The 21,185-nt window shown below is 41.2% G+C and overlaps 1 protein-coding gene across 1 annotated transcript in view; it reads right to left on the bottom strand.

The window, feature by feature from the left end:
* LOC128711728 (cyclic nucleotide-gated cation channel subunit A) overlaps positions 1-21,185 on the bottom strand; it is a 43,072-nt gene that overhangs the window by 9,989 nt on the left and 11,898 nt on the right. The window contains exons 3-4 of the mRNA XM_053806613.1: positions 5,263-5,508; positions 1,676-1,838 (exon numbers count right to left, since the gene is read on the bottom strand). Of these exons, the coding sequence (XP_053662588.1) occupies positions 1,676-1,838; positions 5,263-5,508 (409 nt within the window). The remainder of the gene's footprint in view (positions 1-1,675; positions 1,839-5,262; positions 5,509-21,185) is intronic.

The raw sequence follows: 21,185 nt of genomic DNA, 5'->3' as shown, positions 1-21,185 counted from the left end.
CTGGGAAGAAGGATTTCCCAACCGAGTACCAATACTACAAGCTGACCGGGGTACAATTTAATGAATTACTCGTTTCCATCTCCTTTGGCTTGAGTAAGACAACATGATAAAGAGAGGGCACCTTCGGGTGTCTCTCCCCGGAAACCGACGTCAACATTGTTCGCCTCTAACCCAATCTCATTTTCCTAATCTTCGAAGAGAGCCTTACAACCGTAAGCTTGCGGTGAAGGGCAGCATCCACCCGGAAAGTGGCGGAAGAACAATAGTTGCCTGCATTTAAGTCAGGCCAATGTCGGATCCTTCCGCCGGCGGATCTCTGCAATGCGAGCCAATCCAGAAACCGGCATGACCTTCCGGACTTGGCATGGCTTCTGCTGGTGCTTGTCAGCTATGTCCTGTCTCCAACATTTTCGTTCCCACGGCAAATGGTGCAAACGGGCGGGAACATTTGTGCTAGCAGGAAATAAATTATCTGGCCCGGCGATCGATTAACCTATTTTCTAGCTTAAGCAACAAATTCTTGGATCCGGCCCCGGGGACTACCGGCCAATCCTCGAGCACACCGAACAGGATGTCGTGGTAGCTATGGATGCAGGAAACGCACGAGCGCTCGGACGTACAAAAGGACACCGGAGCCTCTCGCATATTGTCTTGGGAAGATAGGAGTGTGCGGCGCGTCGCAGATGCCATCGGAGTGGCCGAAAATGGAGAAGTTTTCGTATAATTTTCAAAGGCAAGCAACTTTTTCTAGCCTCTCGGGTTCGTTGGTCGAGTTTCGCTGGGTGCGCTTGATCGAAAGTCTAACGATGGGCAAAACATAGTCGGAAGCAAACAGGACAAAAAGGCACAAATGTGCTTCCGGTAGCGCATTGTCAATGTATCCCGAACCGATGAGCAAAGTATTTCCGTGACTTTATCGTTCGGTAGGTACGGCACCAAGTCGTCCGTGGGGAATATGCAGCTCCTTGAAAATGCCGGACGCCTTCGCACACGTACCCGCGTTAGGGTACTGGACGTGGAAATGATGGCTGTTGCGGTAATTAAAGCAAGATCCATCGAGATTACAGATAATTTGTGAGTTATGCCACATTCTGCGGCCGAACGGGGAATTTTGGTGTACTTTCCCCATGCGCATTCTTTGCGAGACGAAAATAAGCTTCGTACGGTGCCCGTTCCGTACACACCCACTCGGAGATGGTTTTTGTGGTTTGTCCAACTTTTTCTCGACACTGCCGAAGGAACGAGGTGAACGAATGGACGAAACCATACGTGCAGGATTCCCTGCAGTATCACGATGCGAAGAAGCAACGCTGAACGTGGGATGTTGTTGTTTATGGGCCTGTGAAAGACTTGCAGCTTTTAGCAAATGAACGGTAAACGACGGGTTGGTTGGAGCGCGTGCCAATGATGATGCTAGTGCTTGATAGGAAAGAAAGCATTAGCCACGATTTTACCGCATAACAAAGGTGATCATCGAGGGATTACACTGATTATGGGGTTATGAAGAAAGATGCCGGTGGAACGTTTTGAAAGATCGTCTTCTGCTCTGTAGATGTAGATAATTTGGATGCATTTTTCCGATGCTAAACTTATGAAGACATTCAAAGCAAAAGATTTTATCTACGCAATTTTCCGACTATTTACACATATCGTAGCAACTTCGTTTTGTACTTACCCTCATGACAGTGAACCAGCGTGTCGGTCAAGTAGATGAAATCACACAGATAGTCTAGGATCCACCAAAGCACGGAGGCTTGTTTGTTCAGCTCCCAGAAGACCGCTCGTCCTATCACAAATATGATATTGTATAGTACAGCCAGCGAAACGACGGACAGCCACTAGACGACCATGAAAGAGAAGTGTTTATCTGATAAGTCCATGATATGGCAATGGGCAGACCTTGGGTAGCATGGTACGTTTGAAAATGTTTAAATATTATTTTACAGATATTTTTGCTTGGGGTAAGTGAAAAATAAATTGTGAGTGTAAAGAGTAAAACAAAATTGTTAACACATCTATTTGTGTGTGAAAAATGATTTTGAATTTATGTAAAGTTTTAAGGAAAATCCCAATAAAAAAGCACGTGTTTTTTTTAATATCCTCATAGCCTTGTACAGAATCCTTGAACTTCAGAACATTATGCATTTTAAATTTTAAATTCTACAGTTTTTAATCCTATTCTTATATTCACTGCAATTTCTTGCACACCGCAAATTACTACATTGCGTTATATTCTCGTAATGTTTTGTATTACATATTTATTTATGTGCTCCGAGTTTTTACAATTGTTTGCATTCAGTACGGGTAATGAACCTCAATTACGATACATTTTGCACGTACGCGTACGCCATCTACATAATGGATAGTATTCACTAGCATCGAAAACTGACGAACTTGGCATGATTAATCAATAAAGCGAATCTTCAACCATCATGATTGTGCATCTAACATTAACATAAATCCCTATTCACGGGTTTCTTTCACGGTTCTGTCTGACTCTTCCAAGATTTTCCAAGAATAAGATGCGTTATGTGGAGCATCCTGCCTAAGGTACGACACAGTGTTCGCATTCGTTGATGTTTCATTATAAATGTTTGGAAGACGCAAGTATCTGTGGGCCACAATATTATTACGCAAATGGGGATTTCCCTTTGCGTACACCACCGTCACTGGGTGTATTCGCGGCAGTGTAAAGCTACCATACCGAAACACAGACCAATGTTTTGACTTCTTGTGTTTGAACAGACAAACAAGTGAGCAAAGTCAACTTCAAAAACCTTCTCCATCTACCGTTTGGTGCTGTGCAGAGTGTTACAGACGATAGCGCAGCTGGCAAAACCGCAAAACCAGTGAGAGTCCTCTTAAACCGAACCCGTCGACCAAGCAGCACCGACTAAGCCGTAGGGTACTTAATTCTCGCTCATTATTTACCACCAAACCGTATACACGTTCTATACCACTGAACGAGCGACCATCAATGTCGATGAGTTTGTTGAGAATATTTCCTATTTGCTAATGTTTTCGGAACGAGGGAATCTTCGCACTCTTGCCACCTTTACCGCACTCTTGACGACCCAGACCAGAGGTATCCGGGAAACTTTAACAGCGCTTTCGCGTTCGCTTGGAAACGGGGCGTTGTATTTTGTTGGTGGGCGGTGGAATTTGGGTACCTTGTGTAGAAGCATTGGTGGTTCCTTGCTTAGGTTGATGCTTCGTGGCTGAGTAGTATCTTATTAATTGATTTTTCCATATAGTTAATGAAATCATTGTTCAGTAGAATGTATCTCGTTTATTGGTGTAATCATAGTATTGACCGATCAGATAAGATCTTCTCGATCCTAAAGTACATTATTTTTTTTTGAATTACTTGAATATGTCAATCTTATAACATGTATTGAGTTATATTCAGTTATACATTAGCCCGTTGGTCAATAAACGAGTCATGTTAATAAATTATTTTTCATTTTTAATCCATGTTTATTCAGTAACTACATGACGCTGAAAAATGCGAAAACGTTCCTTAATGTGAATAAATTTAGCATGTATCTACCACGACATTGAGCCACTTATCCATTTGTTGTCTAATGTGTCTTGTGAAATTAATAAGATTTTGCTTCACATCTGCTAGAACTGGTGCCAGCTTCACAACTAATCCATTCAAGCGAGCATGAAATTGATACGAAGGCATCGTTTGATTCCTTGGCTGTTGCGCTGAAATCCGGAAATCGGTATTTCACGCTTCGTTGCCGTTACCGGGCCTACAACGGAACTACACGTCCGCCCGTACCGGATAGGGGTTCCGGTCGATAAAAACTGGCAAAAAAGGGACTCTGCACTCTGCATGCATGGTGAAGAACAACAACGGACATCCTTCGCCGTGGTTACGAATGTGTTCAGGCTAACATTGCCTGTAGCTTTCAAAGGGCTGATGTTATTTTTCTCCAATTGGCAAGCTTGTCTTTGCTTATGTGCTTTACGCTGAGGCAAAATTAATAGTGATCTGTAGGCGTACGATGAAAGGGAGGGTTCAACTGCATTCGAAGAAAAATTACTCTCATTTTTTGTGTTTTATGGGGTCGTTTTTTTGCAGTGCGTCTTATGAATGAGCAAGATTAATATGATCTCCAAAGGACCATGGCCTTTAGAACAAACAGTGAGCCTAACACACTGCATGAAAAATGTTTTACATAGAAGTTCTTGTTTAGTTTGGATATCATTTATTATCCATCGTACAATAGAAGAGGATGCTGAAGCTGAGTAGTTTGCAGAGTTTTAATAACATTGTTAATGAATACAACCACAGCATGTTATAATTCAAGTCTGTATTTTTGCTTAATTTTAAAGTAGTACTAGAACTTTTTTAATTTGGACTAATGTGAATCCTACAATAATAAAAATACCTTATATGTACATAAATATTTGTGTGCATACTTTCCTGCATACATACTACATACCCAAACCTTTCTTAACTCGCACACTTGCTAAACTTTTCGACATGGTAGATATGTAAGTTGAAAAAGCTTTATTCAAAATTAACTCCACATACGAAGTTAATTCCAGAAAACATGAAGGATTCAACAACAATCACCACAGATTCTAGTAGCAGTTGAAAAGAAACTAGAAAAGGTACCAATTATCACAAAATAAAAATTCCTTGCATTTTGATAAGTTTTTTGAGATGATACAGGGTTTTAGATGGATACAGGGTTTCTAGAGCAACGGTAAAGTAGGATCAATTCGTGGATTTCGTTCAAGTTTAACCATAATGTGCCGTAGTAGAATTTCAAATCTTCGCACATGCTGGACCATGTTCAAACTGTGTTAAACTGTGTGAATAGTTGAATAGCCAACGATTATGAAAAGAAAAGCTTATATCAATTGCACATTTTTGGTTTATATAACATCTTCAACTCCACAGCACAATAAGAATTGTTTGCCGTTGTTTGTTGAAGAAATCGGAACGTCAATTAGTTTCAACGTCCTACCAGCAAATAAAACACAACAATTGCTTCAGTTCGTTTCATTCGAATACAATGGTAGAGTGACAAACCAATTACCCAGATTTCTTCTAATTGAAATGACTGCAATCAGGCTGTTACTCATTTACGGCGTTTAATGAGGTATGGAGGTGTTGATGGGAGTGAAAAAATAAAAATTAAACTCACAATTAGCGAACGCGACAATGGCAAACTTCACGGGCAGTAAACCTTAAGTCGCAGAGTGAGGACTGTGCGAATCAATTGCGCTTGGTTGGCTACTTACCCGATAGTGCGATGGAAGGGACGGATCGACCGACAGGCGACTGCACACCCCATCGGAAGGGACTGCCTGTGGCGCAACGCAGCCCGCCTGGTGCAACCGGGTATCGGAGGTGGCGGAAGCGGCGGAAAATTTGTCCAGAAATTGGTCGGGTGGCTTCGAGCGGCCTCGTTTCGATATCCTACAGCGGAGCGCGTTCAGCGAACGGCGTAAGGAGGAAAGTTTACCCCGCCGGCCAGTGGATGGTTCCTGGAAAGTGGTACAAAAAACGATAGGAATAAGGAAGAAAATGAGTCGAGAAAATTCTAGCCATGCTACACAACAGCGGCAGCACCGAGGTAATGGTACGAAAGGAAATGGTTCATCTTTTCGCTCGTTTAGATCGTATCATTTTTCCCGTTGTCATTCGCTGGCTTCGTTCGAATCCCACTCGGAGGCATTTATTTAATCGACTCGGAAAGGGAAAACTCAACAAAACACGACAGCACGCGATTTGGCCTTGTCGAGAGACACTGAACCGGGAGCAGAGAGGGTAAGTGGAACGTTGATGAAATTTATCGTCAAACAATGAGCGCCACTACTTCCGCTGGCGCAATTGACTCATAAAACTGAATTTCGTTAGCCTTGCCAGTGTGTCTCCTCTTGTTCCATTTCTTTTCATTACACAACTTTCCACAATCGGACGGACTTTCCACTTGAGTTCGTTGAATAAAATATAACTCATGATGGCAAAATCGAACCTACATTAGTAGCCTCCGCGGATGATGGAACGTTTCTGTCATCGGACTCTGCTTGATCCCTGCGAGGGAGTAGGACTGCGATAGGCTTTTCTGGTATTTGTTTTATTATTTTGACATCCGAATGTTCGTCCGAATGTGCAAGGAACGATTTAGTGGCATTTTAAAAAATTCCCATTTGGAGTTTGTCATTAAATAATAAAAGCGCCAGTTTATAGATGGGAATGTAACGGATAAAAGCGGTTCCGAGGAAAAGCTTTTAGAGTCATGGCTGTTTGCGGGTTTTGAAAGCTTCAGACATTATTTTGAGTGTTGAGTAACATTTCAATTAGTTTAGAAGGCAATACATAAACAATGCAGCGCATTGTTTAACCTCGAAAAATACGCTTTACATTTAATCGATGAAAGCAATTATGAAGGTCACAGACACTTTAAAAAATTATCCTGCTGAATTGTGTCTGAAATATTGGTACGTGACAGTAAAGCTTCAACGCCAGTGCACATTGGGCGCAATAATAAATCCCTTCTTTTCCTCGTATATCAGCCGTACGCTAACTGGTGGTACGTGTCTTCAATTCGATCTAGCCCAAAGTACACGTTTTACATGCGAAACCAACACCCTTAACACCTTGCTCTCGTTAGGTTATTTCTTTTTCTTGTTTTGCTTTTGGCGGGCCTGGAAAGTCCCGCTTAACCGCACGACCTCGAATATCCACCGGTAGACGTGCCCGGAATAATTGGTCTCGGGAGCTGCACGAAACCACATGAAGCGAAGCGTCACCTATGCTTAGCAAGTGTGGGCGGTTTTGGCTAACGAGAGAGCGGGAATCATGGGAGTAGCGATGGAAAACCTTTTTCGATGACCCTTAAATCGAACGTGTCGTTTCCGGCGAGAGGTATTATCTCACAATGGCATTGTCGCTACTCGTGGCACCATGAGTGGTGTTGCGTAGTGTGATGATTCAATGGAATTTTACAGCCTTTTGCCCAAGACTTTGATAAGGCTGACGATCTCAGACGAAATGTGCATGGAATCTAAAGAATTTGAAACATGTGAGGAATGCCATTGAGGATTCTTATTTGCGTATGACCTAGGTCGTGGTTACCATTCACCTCTATTGGAAATAATATGCTAAATAATATCAATCTAGCTTTTATTCACAGCAAGATTTCATGCATTTGAATCGAACAATTTTGAATCGTTTAAATATCGTTTGATTGCCTTAATTGCGTTAATATTTCTATTGAAGGCATTTGGTGTAGGAAGAGAATGAGAAGTAAACCGTAACCGTTCTGATCGATTAGTTAAGTAAAATCATGATAAAGAAAGATAATTATTTGCCGCTTCTCATTACATACCCATCAACAATGGCCGTTCGGAGCGAATGTCAACCATCAACAAAAGCGTCTCGTGCTAAAGTAATTCCTAATTGCACCCACCTGATTAGGTACGCTCAATTAAGTTTGATTACGATTCCACCCACCGAGTAAGACAATTAGAAGTGTGTATGGAGAAGCACCAACTGTATCAAACGAGAAAATAGCGCCCAAAGCGAGCATATCGATAAACCAACAACTTTTTGGCCCATTAAAGCTATGTTGTTAATTTGTGCTGGAATACGGATGCCGAACTCAATGTTTTCGTTGCAATTATTCTACATGAATGGAAGCACGTTATGATGATTGATCGATAGGCTGACGGTTCCATTCAACAAATTGCAGTGATGATGAGGAAGAATGGGGGATATTCAACACTATAAAGTAGCAACATTTCGAAAACCACATGATTCATAGCATCAAAAACATTTTAAACTTTCCGTTCATCTGTATGATTCTTCATCCACTGAACATTTTTATCAACCCCTTTTAGTTAAATAAAAATTATCCTAATTTCTTAATGCACACAACTCGTGCAAAAAAGTCCTATTACGAGCCATAATTACTTAATTTCGCACTGCGCCCACTTTAGCTGTAGCGCATTAGGTGTAAGTAACTTCCCATTCAAGAGTATATTTAATCAATTAGGCCGTCTTGCGTTCTTTGTAGTGCGGCAAACTTTTAATTAAGCGAATACACACTCAGTTCCGATCGGGGCGGTCGAACTTTCGCCGGGATTTCGCCTTAAAGGCCACGTAGAGGTGGGCGTTACTAGATGATAGCGCGCTACAAACACACCCTAGCACCAGTCGAGAGCAATTGTAAGGATGGCAATGAACTTTGATCACCTCTAACGATCCGTTCCCAAACTATGTTGCGCGCTCGATAGAATGTGTGGCTGGGTACGACTAGAGCCCACGGTACAACAAGTTAGTGTTCTTCACAGCTACGGTTGTCTTTGGGATTTGTTCAGAGCATCTGTGTTGACTTTTGGAGGCGCAAAGGGAAATTCGTTCAAAGATAAAGAGTATTACCGTTTGTTTGATTTCCTTTCCTCGTTCTCGGAATCGCGGAAGCTCTTAGGCTTTTTGTGCCTTTATTTGTGGATCAATTGCTAGCAATTATAAATCTCTCAAATATGATAGTTATAGATACCCGTTGGGATTGTCGTATGTACAAAATCTCGTATAAATACGTGTAGCGTTAATTAGTATAAGGCAGTTACTTTATTTATTGGATAACAGACAGTTTATGTTCTCCTTTGTGAGGGATTAACGAGATTATGTCATTTTTTGAACTCTAACTTCTGACCCGATAAACACTAAGCTGAATACTTCATCCTTATTCAAAATTCGACTACACTGGTAAATAAGCAAACACAAATATTGTTGATCGTTAGGACATACAAGCATTGCACAATAAACTTCTTTGAATAAATAGTACTTTTATGTAATGAGTTAAAAATATTTTGACAAATATGTTATGCATTACTTATACACTAGTAACATAATTTAACTTTTCATACCAGAATTTTGTCACCTCCGGAGATGGTAGATATGTCAATCCGTTGAACCATTTTGTAAAAATATAAGGGTGGATCTGCTTGCGTGATACTTTTGGCACACCGTTTGGACACACTGCTATTTGTACTGCTATTGTTGGTGCTGTTGGTGTCGTTTTCCGTTTGCACTAACTCCGGTAAACGGATGGTTTGAGTTTTTGTTAATGGAAAAGCTAATTAATGCACTCGGCTGTGTTTTCTTCTTCTTTGTTTGAATGAGTTACACTTGCATGTCCGGCAAGTTGCTGTAGTACATATATTCATAGTAGACGTATTCAGTTGGCTGTAGCTAATTACCAATAAATAAGTCAGAAGCAAACATTTGTCATAAACGAGATAACCGTGCTGCATTAAAATTGAAATACTATTCAGGTTGTAATTTAGTTGAAACCAACGACTTCTTCACCTATACAACACTTTCTTCAACTTCAAAGAAAACGACCAAATCCACCGCAGGCAGATTCGCTCGCGGTCTAAATCCTGTTGTAGGCTCCATTAAGGTTGAATTTCATTCCCCAAATCCTTCGTCAAGACGCCATCGAATCAGGTAATTATCTTGAAATATTTCCATCACTTTGAAATACTCCATCATCACAAACGATTCCCAATGCTAACAACGAACTTCTTGTAACAAAAAAAAAAAAAAAGACACTGATAGCACCAATGTCTTCTCCACGCTTAATTTCTGACTAGTGATTATGCCTCCATCCATTTGCATGCCAAATCACTTTGAATTCCACGGCTAAGGCTCTTGTTTTTCTTCCCGTTTTCTTGCGTTTCTCTTGTAACGGGAAACTTGCTCCGTGGACAACTTGGATAAGCTTTAGGTTTAGGTTGGATTTTTGTCGGCTCTGTCACAGGCAGGCGATAAATCGAGCTGACGTCAAATGGAGTAGAAAATGGATCTCTCCATCGGAAGGACCACTTCATGGAGTCGCTTGAATGAACCATTACGATTATGAAGTAGCAAACTATAGGACGCTGTGTGATGAAAAAAGCTTTGATAAGTGCATGGTAACAACACTGGCTGGTGGTTTGTTGGATTCTTAACAAAGACCGTTACATTTTGCAGCTGTCGTTACTGCATATATTTGTTTTATTGCTTTAAAAATATGATGATAATATCAAGGCATGTCTTTAATATCGTGAGACAAATGACCGAGTTATATTTTTCACGAGAGGTGCAATAAAAGGGGCTAGGATTAGGAACATTAATTCTGACTCACTGGTGTAATTAGAATTTAATTCTAATTCTAGTCTTCCAGTTCATAGTGCAAAAACTGCAACAATGCATGTCCTAGTGAATGCCAACACACTAGGATAAGATATAATACTGACAACAGACAACAAAATATCTGAAAAGAGTGTAAAGAGTTTTCACAAAATCACCATTGTCATCACCACTATTGCTTCAACCATCCACACCACCAATCCAGCAATAATAAGATCAATAACCCAGCCCACATCACCATATGCCACTCGCCACAACAATCCGTAGTTATAAACTAGTTTATGAAACAACCGAACAAGCCCGGGATATGGCTCATAACTGGGATGATACGCCCAGCGACGTTTAATTTCGAAAAATTCTGGGGACCATACGGCCTTGGACCGTCATAGTGTAAAAATAAAATAAATAAAAAGTATGCAATAACAACCACACACACTTCAACTATCCCTGTGCATTCCGCTCTTTTAAGTATCCCTATTCACAAGTTTGTTTGTATATTTTTATATACATTTTGTGCTTTAAAATAACAAACAGTAGCATAATTTGATGCTTCTAGCATGCGCAAATAAACAAAAACAATAAAGTGAAAATCTTCTCTCAAACCAATTAATGCGTACGAATATGCATTTGATCATGGTTTAAAATAAAGTAAAGACATTTCAAGCTAAGATACTTAAAGTTGTGTGCTGCATTAAAGCAGGCAATATTGAACATTCACTGAACATTGCACATGTTAAATTACATCGCATCGAAGAGATGCAGAAAATGGCAATATAATTCGTTCATCCAATTTTTAACATTTTCAACACAATTTACCATTCATCGAAGAGGCTGGGGGACGTTACAACTTCAGGCAATTACAACCTCAAAATGATCAATTTGATTTCAATGAATCAGTAACAATGCTATAGATACCGAAACATAAGCATGCGAATGATAAGACTGCGGCACCACACGTCAAATCGAACGTATAAAAATGGGACGGAAGAATAAACCAATAAACATTAAAATTGACACAAATTGCTAATGGTGTATTGTGTCTCTTTGTTGTGGTAGTCTCGTAAAAGTCCCCGGCAACCGATACCGGGGGCTAGCAGCAAGAATCAAAACACATTACTATGAAAATGTTCATCGCGAGGCATTCCATTTTGTAGCTATTTATTTATCATTTTACCCGTTCTTTTTTCTCGTCTCCGCCATTCATCTGGCAGCGTAGGTAGGATTGCAGTTAAAAAGCGTATTATATTATTTGCCCCAGCCATCATCCTGCAAGCACACACATACACCACTCACCATTGCGCTTTGGTTTTTGCAATACAGGGAAGGCCTTAATCCGCGGTTCGTAAAAATCATCTCCCTGGACATAACGCAAATCGGAGCCGTTGGTACAGTCGTTCAATGTCACCGTAACCGCGCAACGACCATCTTGAACCATTCCGAGCAGCGGAGGTGTTGGCAAGAAGGGAGATGAATGGAAAAATAAAAGAAAGAGTGACGGACAACGTGGTGCCGTGATCAGGAACGGAGACCCATTCAAACGCCATCATTGACGTTTTGTGTGAAATCAAATGGTCGTAAAGTTTTATTTTATTGCATTTTTCTTCTTCAATCATATTTTATCGAGTGGCCAGTGATAAGCGACGAGAAGTTCTTGCTGATGGTAGTCTACCTGTATTAGAGGAGTTTGGTTTAAAGTAAATGTTTACTTTTTTGTAAATGGTTGTTGCGATCTTAGAGAACCATCGCAATAGAAACGCGTTTCTATAGAATCTATTAATAGTCTATAGAATAATTGTAGCAGAAGTTTTATCATTTGTATTTCTATAAATATTTGCTTTGATTTGAACAACTGTAATGTTAATTTCAATCTAACTGTGCTCCACCAATGTCCAATGTATTCTTAGATTACATATTAAAAAAATGATGTTTTGCACCAAGACTGATGTCGCATAAAATGGACACTCTTTGGCTTCCACTTCCGAACAACATTAGCGAACAACAAGCACGGTAAAACACGATGCTGATACCAGATTCTGCAACCGAGAGTGGACAAACAAGCGACTACAAAAACCGTTGGCAGCACAATCGACTTCCTACCAGCAGGACCCCATGAGGCTGTCCAAGCGAGTTGCTACCTCGCTAGCGTAATGACATGATCACGTCGTTGTCGACAAGGTAAGATTGTCAATTTATGTTGCGTTGCATTATGTTACGGTTCGTCGTCTTGTTTGCGGGTTTTGCCCGCAACTACTCCTCTCTCTCCCTCAGCGCTTCGAACCGGTACGTTCGTTTTCACTTCACCATTTTATACCTGTTTGCCATTGCAAGCTCATTCGGTTGGTGTTGAGCAGCAACCGGCTCGAAGCAAGGAGAATGGATAACAAACCATCCAACGGTGGACCAGTGCCAACAAACATGAATAGCATTCGCAATGTGATTAGACATGGAAGTGTTGGCCCACGGTTGGGTGATGAGTTTCGTTACCGTTGCGATAAGTTTGAAGCAACTAGCAATATACTGCGCCAGGGTTTTTTCTGCTTCCTATTCGCAACAAGGTCAAGAAGTTGCGTTCCACAATCTAGTGCAATAGGGTAAGACATTTTGTTATCTTGTTTTGGAGAAAAACCTTACTTCAATTTGAAAATTCTGAAAAACTAGCAGTACAGCTTTGCATTCAAATGTTTGTGGTGTGTGGTTGTGTTTTGTTGACACATTGCTGAACACATTAATTTCGTGATTTTTTTTTTCATAAGCTAAATGAAGCTAAATTGTTCTTATTGCAAGTCTGCAATGATGACTAAAAGTGGACACTGAAAGGGGATGTCTCAACGAACACCAAGCAGGATCTCGTAAGTATCAGAACAGTTGTTCGAAAAACATTTCCCAATGAAATCATTTTTAATGATAGTATCATGATAAATTGTACTATAGTTACGATTTGGAAAATATGGGTCAAAGGTAAACATCCTCGGAAAGGAGAACTAGAAAAGAGGCTGCATAAATGACAGTTCACGATATATATTTGTGGGTTATTCGAAAAAAAAAACACCGCACAATTCAAACGCACATCTTTCTCAGAAATCTTTCTCGTGATGTTGTTTTTCCTCCGAATAACGATTCTATCAATCTGGAAGATTATCTTGCAACCATATTCCGGACCATACGTATACGACCAGCAATATCTAGCAAATGGGAGATCAGCAATCGAAAGAACTCCCACAAAATGGTTAAACCCGCACTTACTCCAACCTATGGCCGACGGCAATACATACTGTGCCCGAAATTGTTGACACAATCATATTCGCAGGAAAACTAACCAATCCATCTTGTGCAGCTATTTGTCGACCGAAAAGATGGATTTCTTTACGATTTTCACCCCATGTCATGTCCATGTAGCAGGCTCGTTTATTCGATGTGTGATGTGTGAGGTGTACCGGATGCTGTTTGTACGAACCAAAGCTCTCACCAAAACCCAAACAGTTTGAACAACGCTCTCAAGTTGATTAATTACTTGCCTAATCTTGGTGAATTGCTCAAATTTACACACCATTTCCACCCGGCTACATGCCGGGGTCCGTGGCATACTGTTACGATCGAATTGCAATAAATCATGGCGGTCTTGATGAACGCTTTTCTCAAGAATGGCACGTGTGTCGCTGCTTACAAAACCATCTTGACAAAAGGCCGATCGAAATGTAAACAGGCCGTGGGTGGCAAATATTTGGTCTAAATGTCATGATAAGTATTTTCTTGGTGGTGATTGATTTTGAAGCTAATTGCGTGTACCAACAGGACGGGGAAAGAAAATGCCATGATAATAACGTACTTATCATTGATTCATCGTATCCGTTCGTTAGCATGAGGATGTTTGAGAATATAAGTGTTTGATTTTCTTGTCCGGACATTCAAGTAGCACGAATTGCATAATTGGTCGTGATTTTTACAGTGAATTTCACAAAATTTTGCATCAAATTAAAATCTCATTCAAATACCGCTCATTATTTTCTTAAAAATCATTTTTTTTTTAAACTACACATTAAACCTCCCAATTATGAGCATCTTTTTATTTGATTTTGAGTTAATATAAACACACACTAACTACAAGACTATTAAAGACAATGAACAAACCAATGTTACAAACTTCCGGCACTTTGTCTAGCCAGATAACGTTTGCCCAATCTATTTGGCACAAATATTGACCGACAGTTTGAACATCTCGAATGCATTAGCGAAGAGGCACACTGTACGCGCGTATCTCTTTTTCACTCTTTATCTCAGCTTCGGAAGTAAGTCGGTCGTTACGAATGTATGTACATGATTTAATTTTAAATCGATTAAGATTTGGATCACACTGCACAACATTTAAATTGCTATGGGGTCGGTGAGGACGACTCATGAAAAATGTAACATTTTATTACTTTGTTGTGAACTGAGTTAGTTTTGCGCAACCAATCTCTAGCTCACTACTCTAGACGTTCAGTTTTTGAAATTTCTGAACTTATAAAAGGGGTATGCATGAAACTTGCATCGTAATGTGCTGTGCGAATGGTCCAACTTAATTCTTGTGCCGATTTTGCTTAATTTACCGGAACGCTTATCGCAGCCAAATGCATCAACAATTTTACTTTGTTTGCACCGTACCGCACTTACTGCACTGTGGGATTGACGCCAGAGAGGCAATACTTGAAGTTAGACGATGAGGATCCTATGCTCAAAATCGTTGAGCCAAGCCAAACCATGTTAAGGATTGGCCTGTGATAGAATTCATTAGCAACAAATCATCCGGCTTCCTCACACAGTGTCATTCTCCTCTCAGGCTGCCCCAAATGAAATATCTGCCACTGAGCAACTTTTTTGTGACATGCTTCCATGCAAGCAGGCAAGAATGTCCGACAGAACTGGAGTAACTGGAGATAAGTTTTCATTTCTGTCACGAAGAAAAAAAACTGTCATGGCAGATCATAAATTTTAATTGTTTCTGGGAAAAAATCTTGTCCTACTTCTTACGGCACTGTCTACCGGTCCAATGGAGCGGATCTGGCGACATAAATTGTACAGTAGAATACCTGCGCATCGGCGTTTAGCTGCATTTTAGCGAGCTGATGTTGAAACAATTAATAATGTAGCAATGTTTCGTTTGGAGCAAAGAGAGCAAAACATGGAGCTCATTGCATTGAAAACTTTCTGAACAATCGCTTTCATTTATCTCGGCACAGCAAAACGATCGTTCGGTGGCAGCCTAGTGGTCTGCAAAATGCTTTCCTACACCGGCTTTTTCATTTCACTTGTGGGATTTTTTCTTCCTTCCAAACTCCAAAGCAGCCTAGCTTAAACGGACCCATGTCGACCGGTGGCACAATGTTTCAATTTCCATTTTTGTGGTAGCAGCAATGTAGTACAACATGAAAAAGCGTTAGCCCGTAAATCACTATCACTTAGACATCTCTTCATGCCATTCCTGGCTTTATCCGGCCAACAGTGTGACATTGCCGAACACGAAACCAATTCTGGCTAGCGTTTACTTAGTGTGTGATATGAAGTTGATTGTATTGTTTTTTTTGCTGTCATTGGTAAAAACACTTTTCACATTTTCACACTTTTAAACAGACAATGTATTCCAATGAAATAAAAAAAAAGAATAATTGAATATAACCACCATAAAATGTATCCCAGCATAACTTTGAGAGGTTTCGAGTGCACATCAAACATGGTGCCACATAAATCACTTGTTTGAGAGGAGTTTTAAGCTCGTGATAAATTACTCGTCACTGGTAACACGAACACTATGGAGCAAATATAGCGATCGGCTCAATTTTGAGCAGAATAATATTCACATTCAGTGGATGCAAAAATCAGCACACTACGAAACACGAAGTTATCTCACTTATTCATCGATTAAAAAAAAACATAAAACAAATGTTATTCACTACAAATTTCACGAAACTACGGCTTTCGCTCGAAAATACTTGACAAATGCTGTAAAAATAACATCTTCTTTTAACACCACACTGTTTGAAACCATTTTAAACTTATTTCCCACGTGGCAGGATACACCTCGAAAACATTCCCTTTGCGGTATTAACTAACTGTACGGTTCGAAACTGTAATTATCCTCGCTACTTGTTTTGCAATGTGTCCAGCTCACTGTTCATCGCTGTTCCGGCGATCCATTCAAGTGCACGCCGAAAGTGAAACTAATGAATTGCATTGCCCGCAGGCGACGGAACGCAATGGTCGTCACCAAACGCAATCGAATCGGCACTGTCTGTTCGGCAGTGTTTAAGCAAATAATCTTCCTCGCCGTTAGCCCCCCCTCGATTGGTTGTGGCGCGAGTTTTTGTCGCGTTGTTGCGTTAGCTGTTGTAGTTTTTGTCGGCCGCAAACCTTTGAGGTGGCGTCTTCAAACTGCCCTGGCGTTGTCCGGGTATTGGTAGCGGCCAAACACCTTCACCTCCTTGTCGAATAAACGCGACACGGACATTCGACCTTCCTGACGGTTGCACGGACCTTGTGGGGCTGATTGGGTGTGGGTGTACCCAGATGGCGCAGCGGACAGGATGGATCCGATCGTTAAGTGCGTTGCTATTCGCGCGTTCGAACAGGTGTTTTGGCTCTGTGTTGGTAGGGTAGGTTGATTCGTACGCAAGTCTGTATCGAATAGAAGAAACTATAATACGTTTCCTTCCTCCAAACGTACCGCGAACCGCTCACAATTCTTAATCATTCTCCAAATGATTGAGGGGTCGAAATATAGTCGACGAGCAACAAAACCTTAAGAAAAGAGGGGTTAAAAACCAATCGAGCTGAAATGGTAGAGAAATGAAGGAACACGATCGGAAATTCGTTCGTCTTGCGCTCCTCACAGGCAGTTAATTGCGGTATCCCTTTCTGTGACAAAATGCGGCAAAAAAACAATTGAATGTCGATGGGAGCGCGTGACTTTCGGAAGCCATCGGTGGGTTGTTTCCTGTCGGTGAAATTCTTTTTGCGTAGGTAGGATGGCGCTTAAGAATCGTCATTCTGTTGCTTAAATATTAGTTCGTGATAGAACAGTGTAGAAAGTTACCAATACAATAGACTAAAGTCTTCGTGTTTGAGGTGTATTTGTGGTGTTTGAATTGAACGTAGCGAATAAAGATGAGACCGGACCAGGCGTACAGGCAATCCAGACGACGGACGAGCTTGACGTTCAATAATAATTGGCGCCCATGATGGTAGGAAAATAAGATGTAATAAAATTTTATATCCCATCAGCTCGGTCGCACGAACTGAAGGTGGCAGGGTGTTAGTCATAATTTTCTACCTGCCGCTACATTTCGGTCTGGGTTAACCGGTACGGGCTGACTTCTAAGTGCGTGTGCACTTTTGCGATTGCAACTGCATCGCGGTAAAGCTATGTTTTGCTGGGCAAATTGGTGGATAATTAATTTATGGAATCCAATTAATGCCGGGCCAGACCATTTTATCGCAATCGGTTGTTTTGACACTACCTGTGACAACCGAATGGCAAATGAGGGTTGTGTCAAAGCAAGTGTTAATTTGTCATGTCGCGTTGATGGGGGTTTTCAGACGATACTGGCACGCACGGTAGAACTCGTTGTGAAACAACTCGTGAAAATATTTTGAAAAATTCCTTCGTTGCTGCTTCCACTTATTAAAATGTATATAAAATACTATAAAATTAACGCGTCAAACATTAGTTACGATTCATAATCATCATTAGAGTATTTAATGGCACGCAACCAACGCAACTGACCGCACACATTCGAACGGAAAGTTGGCAGGAAACAAAGAAGATGGCCCAAAGTACACACCCATCTGCTCACTACGCGTGGACAAACGAACAAACAGGGCTACCAACTGAGGGAGTAATTAAAAGCGAATGACTTCAACGATGGCATTAGAACGAGGCTAACCGATACTAGTCAGTAGTCACCATCGTTGTCTCGCTTTCGTCCATACCCGGGTTCAGCAGCTTTTAAGTGGGCTAAGTTCAACCATCAACCCCACCTCCGGATGATTCACCACAACGCTCGGTTGTCCCATGGTTCGCCCCGGGATGGTCATAGGCGACCCTCGTGGGACGTGTCGCCGTAGCAACGCGCTCGACTTGGGGCGTTTGACTTGATGAGCTTTATTTTGTTCTTTTAGCGTTTGTTGGTTAAGCACTGAAACACAAACCTCGCCAATCTGACGGACGAAGGACAGGGAAAATGGTTGCCCAAAAGATGGGACCGGAAGTTAATTATCTGCCGTTCGGATGGGGCGGTTTGTTTTGTTTTCCATTCTTCGTCGGGTTTTGGCTAACGACAACAACGGAACGGAAAATAGAAAGCCTGTGCGCGAACAGCGGTTCAATTACAGCATTCTAGACACGATTCAAGTTTCGTACTGCTGCTGTTTTCACTCTTTGTCAGGCGCATCTTTTTTCATCGCCAGCCTGTTTTCTTGTATCCTGCCGAAGGGTGCTTTCGCCCTGTGAGCGACATGACGGGAAGCATTTGCTGAGTGCCCTGAACGCGACGCTATTTTGTTCACGTTTCTGGCACGCCTTGGGGCGTGGGTGTTGCCTCCGGTTGGTCAATGTTTACCTTTCGACCAGGCCAGAGCGACCTTCGAACTGTCCCGGTTCGACGTCCCTGGCGGTGGCGATACTGTGGTTGAAGCGTAGTGGCAATCGTCTATAAATTCATCAACCAAGCGATAGAGCTGATCGTGTTGTCGTGTCATGTAAAGTCGAAGGAAACATTTATTCGTCCATCGGTTGGACATAACCAGCAAACCTGACCTCCGGAGAGGGCCACCAGCGATACCAGCGATTTGTTGGTGGGGTGATCTTCCTGGGGAGGCCAAGCCGCTGGCTGTTTGTTTCTTTTGCTTGAACGCACTTATGCTCGCTGCAGCAGCACTCCGACATCGGCAATTGGCAATCGTAAAACTGCACGACTGCATTGGGGGCCGTGCGTTGACGGTCAGCGGTACAGGAGGGCCGTAAAAATGAACGGCAAAATTACTACACTTTGAATGCAGCTCACACGACACGACGGCAGGTAGCGTGCGCAATGTACTGCGTGCAGCTACATCGGATCGATTGAAATCATGCTGTACCACATTTACAACCGATGGTTACAGATGTTGCTTGATGGGTATTTAGATGGAATTTATGTAGACAATCTGGTTAGGAGCATATTGGTTAGGAGCATATTGTATTGAGCAAAAATTGTCTCAAATGCCATAATGAGCGCGGAGCTTCACAAGGTTCTTGTTGGATGATTGTGGTGATTGTGTGTAAATTTGCATCTATAAATTTTGATTTCAATGAACTATAAAATTTTATAGCAAGCCTTGAATGTCATGTCAATGCATCAATATTGATACAATGTAGAAGCTACATGACATGCTTGATAAGTTATAAGATGTTAGGAATTTTGAGGTTTGACGAGGAAATTGAGGTTAGAAATTAGGAAGGAACAGTACTATGACATAGAACAGCCGTTAGTGACGTTTGTTAAACGTTTACAGCTTTTGTAATTGTGTTGTCAGATTTCGTCTAAATTTTTGTATTATTTTTGTCTACTGTTTTTCTTAGCACTCTGTTAGACAATTGCAGGTGTGAGGAGTTTAAAAAAAATATAATTAGATGTACAATAAACAAGGATTATCATATCAATATATATGGGCTAGTAATGCTAGGGACAATTTAATAACAACTTTCGTTTTTTCAGTAAATGAAATGAAACAATATGTTTTTGCTCAATACTTCTAAATATATGATTCATGGATTTTTTGTGTCCAAACTATATATCCTTGGGTTGCCTAAGTGCTAATAATTACTTATATTAGTGTTTTAACATGTTCTTAGTTGAAAACACAACTATATTATATTTTTCTATGAAATTTGAGTTGCAAAGAAACCTTTGCTGAATATTATCAGTATTTTTTAAATCGAAATATTAAAGGCGAACACCATTACCACCAAAATACCAAAATACCACCAAAACAACCATTTGTTTAGGAACTTAATAACAAAACGACGAAAACATTTTTCCTAGGTCTAGTTTAGCCTATTTCGAACAAAAACTGTTGATTAATTTACAATTGCGAATATCCGCTTGTATGGCTCTTTCTTAAAGCCTTATTTACTCTCACTAGAATGTGAAAGATGCTAGACGACTGGCTTACGGTATTTCCTTCCAGCTGCGAAGATATCGTACAGCACAAGAGAAGCAACGGCGTGAAAAACGACCGTGAAGGCTGAGCAACAACAACAAAAAATGGCCTCCCCTCCGAAAGAGAAGCTTTCGCCCGGAAAAATCCTATTACGCGTGAAGCTGAAAAATGTGCTCATCGATTATTATGGAAATAATGTGCGTCCGTCTCACGTGATGCCAGGGTACCAGTGTATGCAAATAAAGCCGTTGCCTTGACACTGGCATTCGTACGTGAGCGAGGTCTGGGATTGAGCTTGTGTATGATACGTATCAGAGATTGTGTGCCTGGGTGTGTGTTTGGATCTGGTCTTACATCAGCGTCCGAAGGATGTAAAAACAACAACTTCACCGAAGGGAAACGGACCAGAAATGACAAAACCCCTTGCACTGGGCTTCACGCTTCTTACCCCAGTTAACCGTTTCCATGCGGTATCCTTGAGTGCGCGTAGGAGTGTGACGTGAACGGCAAAGGATAACAAAACATTTGCCATCATGTTTGACTCCGTCTTGTTCGCCGCACGGTTTACGCAAGGATCGCCAGAACGCAACTTTATGCGCCGCTTCTCCGCACGCGCCATTCGCGTTTCATCCGATATAAATCCATTTCCCATCTCTGCCGGTTGGTTCGTAACGGTGGGATCCTACGATGGTAACGTCGGGCGACGCTTAGCGATGTGATATGTGGTGCTTACCATTATTTTGTTGTTGCTTTATTTGCAGTCTAAAATTGGGTGCAAAAAGGTACTTGCAAAAGGAGCCAAAACGAAAAAGACAAAGGAAACAGTGATTGAAATTGAAAAATTGCTTCC

The sequence above is a fragment of the Anopheles marshallii genome, chromosome 3 (genome assembly GCF_943734725.1).
Source record: "Anopheles marshallii chromosome 3, idAnoMarsDA_429_01, whole genome shotgun sequence".
Classification (NCBI taxonomy): domain Eukaryota; kingdom Metazoa; phylum Arthropoda; class Insecta; order Diptera; family Culicidae; genus Anopheles; species Anopheles marshallii.
This window is presented reverse-complemented; position numbering and strand designations above follow the sequence as displayed.